Source organism: Poromitra crassiceps (genome assembly GCF_964638095.1).
Source record: "Poromitra crassiceps genome assembly, chromosome: 7".
Classification (NCBI taxonomy): Eukaryota; Metazoa; Chordata; class Actinopteri; order Beryciformes; family Melamphaidae; genus Poromitra; species Poromitra crassiceps.
The window spans coordinates 59,867,235-59,878,197 of record NC_139628.1 but is presented as its reverse complement, the minus strand read 5'-3'; the positions used below and the strand labels follow the sequence as shown (position 1 = coordinate 59,878,197).

The 10,963-nt window shown below is 45.0% G+C and overlaps 1 protein-coding gene across 1 annotated transcript in view; it reads left to right on the top strand.

Moving 5' to 3' along the window:
* Positions 1 to 8,084, top strand: part of pea15 (proliferation and apoptosis adaptor protein 15) — a 68,319-nt gene extending 60,235 nt beyond the window's left edge. The window contains exons 2-4 of the mRNA XM_083639713.1: positions 2,283 to 2,457; positions 4,102 to 4,257; positions 6,255 to 8,084. Of these exons, the coding sequence (XP_083495839.1) occupies positions 2,286 to 2,457; positions 4,102 to 4,257; positions 6,255 to 6,319 (393 nt within the window). The 5' untranslated portion in view covers positions 2,283 to 2,285 and the 3' untranslated portion in view covers positions 6,320 to 8,084. The remainder of the gene's footprint in view (positions 1 to 2,282; positions 2,458 to 4,101; positions 4,258 to 6,254) is intronic.
* Positions 8,085 to 10,963: the final 2,879 nt, after the last annotated feature.

The window sequence follows — 10,963 nt, the reverse complement described above, 5'->3', positions numbered from 1 at the left end:
TATTTTTGGAGTTTGACCGTCTTTGTAGCATCTGTTTCCACGGTAACATTCCAAACAAAACATTTCGTTACCAAATACAGGCTCAGTTTGTCTTCATCAGGACACGAAGATGCATATTGTTAACGCCTTGACCCAAATATGTTCATATACACATTTGATTTGCTGCTTCTAAACCGACAGACGGTACCACCGCACACACAAACACACACACACACAGACACACACACACACACACACACACACACACACACACACACACACGTATACTTCCACTCTTATGAGGATAACCCTTCCATTGACTACATCATTCCCTAACCTTAACCTTGTATGTTTGTTAGGGTTCATACTCCTGTCAGTGCCCCTGAGCAAGGCACTGGCAAAAAGAACTGGAGTTGGTCCCCGGGCACTGGGCCCACTGCTCCTAGTTCTAGGAAGGTTCCTAGAAGAGGATGGGTCAAATGCAGAGGATACATTTCCCCATGGGGACAATAAGGAATAACAACCTTACCCAGCCTTAACTGGATACATACAATACTGGATCCTTAACCTAAACTATTTCTAATCCGAATCCCAGTTCGAATCTAAACTCAAGTCCTAAACTATCCCTGTGAAGAAGCGAGAACTGGCCAAAACCCAACATACTTTAGTCCAGAGGTGGTGTCATCACATGACTGTCATGAGATGAGTGTGTAGTACTGTGTGTAGTACTGTGTGTAGTACTGTGTGTACTGTCATTTCAAACATGCCATTGGTTGAACTCTTAGAGTTGACAGAGAGCCACAAATGTTTTACAGCCTGGGCTCAATTATTTTCTACTGGTCGATCATGGAACAGAATCAGATCTAAGCTACTTGCCAACATATGTGGAGGACATGTAGCTTCAGGGGATATGCAGGGATGCTGTTAAATTCAAAGTTTAAAGTTAAATTCAATACCATTTAAGACCTTTTTTTAAGACATTTCAAGACCTCAACGCCACTTTCCTCACATCAACGTTAGGCGTGTAAATCACAAGTTTTATCATGATACAATATTATATAGATTCTTTGGACAACGATAGAATATTTTCCGATATCACAAAGTCTGCCACGATATATGATATCGATTCAATTCAGGGGTCTGTGATCGGTATGGGACGATATCATATCCTCATTTAACACCATCAGCACATTAGCTACCACACAAACACACAAACCTGCTATATACTGTGCGAATGATAGAGTCAATATTGTCATAAAATTCACAATGAGATGGTTTTATTCCAGCTTTTAATTCAAATAAGCACTGCACACAAAATGCTGTTTCAATATTTTCTTTGCAACCCCAGAGCAGCAACACTATGCTACTATACTATATACTATACGTATACAGTATACTATACTATATACTATACGTATACAGTATACTACTGTGTGTGTGTGTGTGTCCACGTGCCATCCCACTCACACTGTATGCTATCATCATTAGCTAAGATCCCGTAACTGTTTCCACCCACATGTTGGGAAATGGGAGGGCTATTTGCATGTTGAATAATTTTAAACTATTTTCAGTTTCTCCATTTTCACCATATTTACTTCTTTCTTTCTTTCTTTCTTTCTTTCTTTCTTTCTGTATTCATGTATAATTCATGTATTTATTCTTTCTTTCTTTTCTCTGATGTTAAAACCATAAACTAGATTTCTTACAGATTGCAGTTTGTTAAAATATGAACAGTAATTGATGTAATTCAGGGAGGGGAGCGGGTCACAATTAGAGATGTAACGGTATGAAAATGTCACATCACGATTATCGTGACCGAAATGATCACGGTTATGGTATTATCATGGTTATCGTATTATCACGATATTCATAAAGAAAATTGCTGAAAATGTTCAAAAAGTACTGAGAGACTCACAGAAATAATTTTACGTTTTATATTGAAAACTCAGACCCAAGAAGGATTGATAAACTCACTGAAATCATTTCTCCAAGGCTGCACATCTGCATCTGGAGATGGTTGCTAAGTTTGGTTGATGATGAACAGTATTTACCATGTTTTTCAAAGCACTGTAATCACGGTAATCAGGGTACCACGGGTTTAATGATAATGAAAATTTGAAACGGTACGCTTATCATAAGGAATTGTATCACGGTTATCATTAAAACCGGTTATCGTTACATCCCTAGTCACAATATGAGTTTTGACCAAGCAGCTGTCCTTTCAGTCAACGTTCTCTTTACTTTACGAGTCAAATGACTGAATGTTGATCTTGTCCCCCCCCCCCCCCCTCCCCTGTGAGCAGACCATGGCAGAGTACAGCTCTCTGCTCAGCGACCTGTCTGAAAACATCACCAACGAGGACCTGGAGCAGCTCAAGTCGGCCTGCAAGGAGGACATCCCTGAAGACCAGAGCAACAACATCACCTCGTCCAAAGAGTGGTTCAACTACCTGGAGAAGAATGACAAGCTGGCCCAGGGTGAGAGAGGGAGGGAGGGAGGGAGAGAGAGGGGAGGGAGGGAGGGAGGGGGAGGGAGGGAGATAGAGAGAGAGGGGGGGAGAGAGAGAGAGGGAGGAAGGAAGGGAGAGAGAGGTGGGGGAGGGAGGGAGAGAGAGAGGTGGGGAGGGAGGGAGCGAGAGAGAGGGAGGGTAACCTCGCGTCACCAGGCTCTTCTCGGCGAGAAAGAGCCTGGCTCCCGCCCACAATTGATTTAGTCACCCTACTGGTTCCAGCCTAGAGCCCGCCCTAGACCGGATGGCAGCGTTTCTAGCTCGTCAACTTTCACGTTAACTTGACAATTTGACCCAAGTATCAGAATCCTCTTTCACCGTTTTGACCGGTGTGTCAGGCGGTGGTGGCGGAGATGCCATATTGCATAAACGTTTTGTTTTATGTAACGCTAGCTTTGTTTTGATCAGACTCTAGTTTAGGTAACATCACCGCGTCAAGCTAACGGCAACAAAGACGTTGTTAGGCGCATTGCCATCCGGTGTTAATTCTGGGTCCGGGGTTTACGCCCCCATGACAAAAAGCGGGGTGGAAGGTGCCCAGACTAAGGGAGGGAGGAAGAGAGAGGGGGGAGGGAGAGGGGGGAGGGAGAGAGAGAGATGGAGGGAGGGAGGAAGGGACAGCGAGGGAGAGAGGGGGAGGAAGGGAGAGAGTGGTGGGGAGGGAGCATGTAATTCATACCGCAGTACGGTGGCCTGTAATCGACACAAATAAGAAAGTCACATTTTCACAGCAGAGAACATGAAGAATATGTCACCACACCATGAAATGTACTATAATGATTTGATTTTATTTTATTTGAGAGTGAAGCTGTTTAGCCTTTGGAGCTGAAAACAGGCCAAACATGAGTTTTGAAAGAAGCCATAAATCTCAGCAACTGGCCCGATGTCACCATCAAACCAGCACAGATTCTGATCAACAAACCGATCAAACCAACACAGATTCTGATGGTTTTGGTCTGCAGCAGCAACCTTACTTCCTGCATTACATTTTGCCCTCAACATTCCCTCGATAGTATAGGTTTACTTTTCTATTTCCTTCCTGGGAATCCCCCACTGACGTTCCCAAAGCCTAAACCAGAGGTTTCCAAAGTGGGAGGCGGGGCCTCCCTAGGGGGGCTCCAAGCATTTTCAGGGGAGGCTCAGTGAATGGAAGTGAAAAAATATTAGTTACATTAGTTATCAAAAGGAGATAAGATAGAATAGCCTAAATGTGTGTGATTTGGTTAAAGAGATACAATCGTTTTGGGGAATTTGAAAGTTTTTCCCACTTTCCCAGAGTCATAATAAACTAATAAGACAGACCTTCTTCATGTATTTAGTGGAGTCTGAATTATGTCAAACAGCAATATCAGGCTATCTTGGCTCAATTGTTGAGTGTCTATGACTCTATGGGATTAAATAACATAATCATGATCCCATAGGCATCCAGGAATTGAGTGAGGGGGGAGGCCCACAGTCTCAGACTTTGAAAACCCGTGGCCTAAACTAAACTCGGGCATCCTGAGAATGAAATCTACCTCACTATTCTGACAAGCAGCCCTCCCATGCACTCAATCCACAGGTATAACTGTGCACGATGTGGCTTTTCAGTGAGCAGGTCTTCTCACTACAGATAACCTGTCGTACATCGAGCACATCTTCGAGATCTCGCGGCGACCGGACCTGCTGACGAGGGTGATCGAGTACCGCACCACCGTGCTCAAGATCTCTGAGGACGACGAGATCGACACCAAGCTCACACGCATCCCCTCCGCCAAGAAGTACAAAGGTAACACACTCAACAGGTCTAAACAGGAGAGCATGCTGCTGATTCATGCAGTGATTGGTTGGTTGATTGATTGATTGATTGATTAATTGATTGATTGTAGGGCTGGCACGGATCAGAAAACCTAAAAAACCAAAATTAGATTTTCGGTTTGATTTTTTTTAATACTATTATACTTCTCTAACCATTTGTTGCCCTGCAGAGCTCAAAAAATATTTTTTTCTCATAAGTGACACAATGTATGCTTTTACTCTGAAGGCAGAACAACCCAACGTCCTGTTTTAGGTGGCACTGCTATGCCTAACTTCGTGGCTGTTGCTTGCACCAGTCACATGTCACGGGTACAGACCTACAGACCAGACCGCAGGTCAGTCTGGAAATATAACGTTGATGCTACGTTAAGCTACTCATTGGCCCCACGTGTTGTTTTGTTATGTGTCCTAAGGCAACATTTCACCGTCCGGTGATAATGTGTTCGTGAAAAGTGTGCGCGCGCGCGCGTGTGTGTGTGTGTTGTGGCTCTCGTTATATTGTGCAGCCGACAACACGCTGATCGCATTCCTGTGCTTTTTCAGAGGTGTTGAAATAAGTTTGTTGTCCCGCTGTCTTTAGTAGCCACTAGCCACAGCCTTCAGAGAGACTTTACAGCGGCGACAAGGGATGAGGAAGCTCACTTGTGCTTGCCATGATGATGCATGTCTGTGTCTGGCTGTGCTGCAGGCGTTCTCATACACTAACATTAAACGTTAAATGAAACGAAAGGGGGGGGGGGGGGGGGGGGACCATTGACGTTCCGAACCATGTTCCGAACCGTGGGGGCTGATCCGTACGGGTCACGGATTATCCGTGATCCGTGCCAGCCGTAATTGATTGAGTAAACCCCAGACACACAGGGCCAAGGACTAAGAACTAGTGACAACGAAGGCCGACGTTTGTCTGTCTGTCACTCTGTCTGTCTGTCTCTGTCTGTCTGTCTCTCTCTTTGTCTCTCTGTCTGTCTGTCCGTCAGCAGGATATCTCAGTTATGAATGCATTTGCACGAAACCACATATTTCTGCAGAGCCAAGGCCCTAACCCTAACCCTGGCACATGGAAGGTTTTAATAATGATACTATTTGTTAGATTGGACGTTGGGAGGATTACTTACTGTGTTCTGGATTCCGAGAACACAGAACACAGAACACACCACCATAAAGTACCGCTCGAGGCCTCCGGAGGGAGGCACGTTCTCGGAGTCCTTCAAAGCAGGTGGGTGACCCAGAGTACCGCAGGGATCGAGGGATGACGTGTTTTTGTAGGCCAACCTAGAAGCACTTCCTGGTTCCCTCATCTGAAAGTCAATGGGATTTTTGTATGAGGATTTCAGTTAAATAAGGTCTCTCGTTAACAAAAAGTTTATGAAACGGTGAAACGGTTCTGCAAGATCATCTTCACAAATGACCACGATTATGACTTTTGAAGAGTTTTCTGAAAATCAAATCCCATTTATGCTTCAAAAGTCAACTCAAGTCAACAACTTAATAACTCTCTCCCCCTCCCCCTCCCCTCCCCCCTCCCCATCTCTATCCCCTCCTACCCCCTCTCGCTCTCTCTCCCCCTCCCGTACCCCCTCTCCCTCCCTCTCTCCCCCTCCCCTACCCCCCTCCCCCTCCCTCTCTCTCTCCCCATCCCCCTCCCCTACCCCCTCTCTCTCTCCGCCTCCCCTACCCCCTCTCCCTCTCTCTCTCCCCCTCCCCTACCCCCTCTCTCTCTCCCCATCCCCCTCCCCTACCCCCTCTCTCTCTCCCCCTCCCCTACCCCCTATCCCTCTCTCTCTCCCCCTCCCCTACCCCCTATCCCTCTCTCTCTCCCCCTCTCCCTCTCTCTCTCCCCCTCCTCTACCGCCTCTCTCTCTCCCCCTCCCCTACCCCCTATCCCTCTCTCTCTCCCCCTCTCCCTCTCTCTCTCCCCCTCTCTCTCTCCCCCTCCCCTACCCCCTCTCTCCCTCTCTCTCCTCCCAGACATCATCCGCCAGCCCTCTGAAGATGAGATCATCAAGTTGGCCCCTCCCCCCAAAAAAGTGTGAAGCTGCGACCCCCACGGCCTTTGCACCTTGACCTCTTCACCCCACCAACCAACCAACCATGTCACTTCCATCCACTCCGCCTCCCCCCCCCCCCCCCCCCCCCACACACACACTCCCCTCCCAGTCACGCCCCCCTCTCCCCCCTGCAGGCAGCCACGCACCAAGCAACCAATCAGATGGCAGCGACGCATCTCGTCTGCCTCTTCCCAAGATGAAGGCAGAGATGAAGACATTTGAAGAGGAAAAGATGGACAGACAGTGTGTGACAGACAGTGTGTGACAGGAGAGGGCGACAGAGAGCCAAAGTCTAGTCTCTTTTCAAGAATGAGAGAGTCAGTTCAGAATGTGTGCAATCTGCAACACTGCTGTGTGCGCGCGTGTGTGTGTGTGTGTGCACGCACGCCGTCAAGTTTATTATAGTTCACTAAAACAAAGTCGTCTACACATCGCTACACACTAACAAGGTAATTCAGAAAAACGGTTACTTGTGCATTGTGCACACACAAAATAGATGCTTTTGTCAAAATGCTGAAAACTGCTGACTAAAAATGAGAGTAAAACTAGCAAACACGTTCACATGATCTGAAAAACTCACTGAAACAAAACAGAAAGTCAAACTAAAAAGAAAAAATATATAATCTAAATCTCAAATCTATCATAACCCTGACTCCGGTTCATATCCATACGGTTGCTTCTTGTCCAAGTATACTGCTGCATATTGGTTCAGATGCGTCTGCCTATAACTCTACTGTTCCTAATGAGTTGATAAGAGAAGTAGCACTGGCATCACTTTCCCAGTCTGCGTACTTCAGTTCACATCCTCTTGGCTTTTGGCCACATAGCCGCGAGGTCGCTGCATCGTCATCTTCACTCAAGCTTCAAGGACGTGACAGCCAGACTCAGTTAGAGGTATGCATTCCCTTTACTCAGATCATTCTATCATGATTTAAGAGCAGAATAAGTGAAATATTTAGCGAGAGATATTCAAAGTTGATATTAAAGCCAATATTTGCCTTTAGCCTATAGTCATAGCACGAGTTATTAAGAGAATAGTCGTCGATGGAACAGTTATTATTATGTATTTCTATACTTCTGTACTATGGACATTCCCAGGTCGCAGGTTTTCTCTTCATTATCTGGGGACCAGTTAATCTAAACGTGTGAAAGTCTTCTGAGCGGACTATGCTAGAGATGTAAATATATGATTAATATATTCCCAAAAAATCTAGAAAACATAATATATTTGCCGATACGTTCCACGCAACACTCCGAAAACGTGAACACGTTGTGTTTTGCCAAATCTGGCTTTGACTTGCACCCTAATCGAATCGAATCTGAAACATTCCCCATACTTTCAGACTATTACATCATATACATCAGACTATTACATCATATACATCAGACTATTACATCATATACATCACACTATTACATCAATCAGACTATTGATCATTCGCAGATTCAGTGTCCCTCGATGAATGATGAATAACACTTAGAAAGTACATGTACGTCGGACGACATTAAATTAGAGACAGAAAACTATATTTTGAGGAGATATATTGGATGTTATATTTACTGTGTAAAATATATTGTGTGTGATACATAAATAGAGAAACACTAAACTTTCTATCGGCCCAATGTTGCAACAACATCCCATTTGTTACACAGAAAATAACTCACCACACTTCCCCACAGTATGGAAGAGGATGAACTAAGGCCTCTATACATACATACATATATATATATATATATACACACATATATATAGGCTACATACAGTATATATATATATATATACACATATATATATACACATATATATATACATACAGTATATATATATATATATATACATATATATATATATATATATATATACATATATATATATATATATAACGACGAAAACATATATATAACGACGAAAACAATGACGTGTAATAAAGAAACATATCCTTTAATAAACTGTACATAACAGTAGATTGTTACGTGGCTCATACTTCCCATGTTTTATAGCCAGGATCAGTGATCCATACGGTTCATAACCCACCAATGATGCCATCTCTGGTGCATTTTGACTGGCCTCAGCCACCGTACAGCAACACAATAACAAGACTGTTGAAATGAAACGATAGAATAACTGCTCCTTTGAAACACTGTGTCTCTTCTCTCTTAGCAGACCTTTATGTTTTCCCCCAAACAGAGAATTCATCAGAACTGTGAGAGAGCGTGCGTGCACGACGTCGACCAATCAAAGCCTGTGAGAGAGCGTGCGTGCACGACGTCGACCAATCAAAACCGCCTCTCTGCTTTTAAAGAGAGCGGTGCTTTTATTGTGAAATTTGCTAAGGACTTCAATGTTGGCGTGTCTGTGGGTCTTTGTGAGTGAAGGTTATGACTCATAATTTCTCCCTGCCCCCCCCGCCCCCCTCAGAGCACCCTCACCCTCACCTCAGAGCACCCTACACCCCCCACCCTCACCCTCACCTCAGAGCACCCTACACCCCCCACCCTCACCTCAGAGCACCCTACACCCCCCCACCCTCACCCCCGTCATCTTCCTCCTGTCCCTCACCTCCAACACCACAGTTTCATCCCAGTGCCAATGACTAAGACTTTTATTTCAATCGCAGTTTCCATGATGCTTTTTGTTAGTTTTGCTCGCCATATCTTGTAGTGTTGGACTGGTTTGTATCTGATGCATTTAGGTTTGTAGGAGAACTCTGCACTGTAACGTTTCCTCCCAACAAATCCAATCAACTGAATTCTGATTTTGTGACAAGTCGTGTTTGATTCCCTGCATGGGGGATGTGTGGTAGTGGAGCTTTAACAGCTATAGACCTTATTCGATTGACGTCACTCACGTACGGACACGCCCACTGCCGCCATGTTGTTGACATAGCGCAGCAGCTTTAAGTGACAGGCTATGTAAGAGCAGCGTTTATAGGAAGCTAGCCGCCGTTAGCGTTACCTGTATCGTTCCAATTGTGTTCGGATGGTGACCTGCGTTACACACGACTGTAGTAATGACAGCAATAAAGTCCCCGTGGTTTGTTTCTATCTCTCCCGTCCTCAGACGTGAAGGGAGCGAGACGGAGGATACGTCAGCAGCACAGGAGATGTGTGGATAGTTAGGAGAGACAGGTGAAACTTTCTGACAGCTCCTCACAGCAAAGTCTGTTCACCTCGTTTTTTCTTTTGTTTATTATTACGGGCATTAATGGCAGCATACAAACAACAACTCTGGGGTTTTTATTGCTGTCATCACTATCGCTATTTTGTGATGGAACAGAAACGACAATAAGGCCGTTACTATAGTTGTCAGCTGCAGGACGGTATGTCAACAATATGGCGCTGTCCGGGGTTAGCGAATAAGGTCTATTGGTGATGTTCATTGCATTTCTACGTCCATTTTGCTGGTCTATGTGGCAGAAACTGGCCATACACACAGGATGTGACATCAGTTGAGATATTTACAGAAGAGGTAAACCTCAGGTGGAAATACAGTTCTCTCACTATCCCGATTGCTCTCTACTCCATGTAAATCCCACAGCCCTGATGCAACAAGTTCACGCCCATTCCGTGAGGGTTGTCGAGGCGAGGCATTCTGGGAAATGTACTTCAGGAAATCGCCAACTGAAGTAGATGAGGCAGGCTGCGGGAGAATTGGGTTCACACAAACAAAAACGTAAATGACACCACTTTATCACACTTGGAATGCACTGAACATCACAGATTGGTAACAGTGTGGAGGTTTCCTTTGATGACTTCAGCATCCAGACTAGCTGTTGCCAGGCCGGCCCCTCCCTAGTGAAGCGGTAGCTGCCTCCCCGACCTTCAGCCTCTGGAACACAATGGGGACCAGTGCATCTGCCACATCGCTGAACACAGAAAACGCTTATCAGGCAAAGGGAGGCAGCTCGCACTGCTATGACCTATGGGTAATGGCCTCGACGCCAGCAGGGATTTGATCATGAAGTTCCTCGCCACTCACCGTGTGAAGAGCTGCCATGGTCCCACAAACCTTTCCAGATCCTAGCATGTGTGTAGACTATTGTACAAGAGGGTCGTTGTGATTTTATTTTTCTTATTTTTTATTGGAAGTGCTTTTTGAATAGAAACTTGTGAATTTCGATGTTTGTAACCAAGTGATTTGTTTGATTTCAGTGGGCAATTGACTGTCATGTTAGCGATTGTGTGGTAGCTTTGTCAGTAGTTTGGCAGTAGGGTTGCCCCTGCATATCCAAAAACATCACACACACACACACACAGAATAATCTGCCTGATGCTAGATGCTTCTGTTAAATAACCTGGTGTCGGAATACGTTTTGTTGACCTGTTTGTTGAATCTGTTTGTTGACCACATTGTCTTTTTGCTGTGTGTCCACTCTGTTTTCATTCAGCGCTTGTCAAAGTCCAAATGTGGCGTAGAGTATCCATCTTTGATTGTGACGCACCCCTCATGCATTGTTTCCCTTCATGTTGTGATACACAGGAATCACTTCCTGTAACCATGGTTACCATGGTAACGGCGCCTAGACCCTCTGATTGATGTATTTGCATACATGTACTGTAAAGATTCCAACAACAATGATCAGTTAAAATAACATGTACAGCCGACAGTATATCTGATATGTTTGCCAT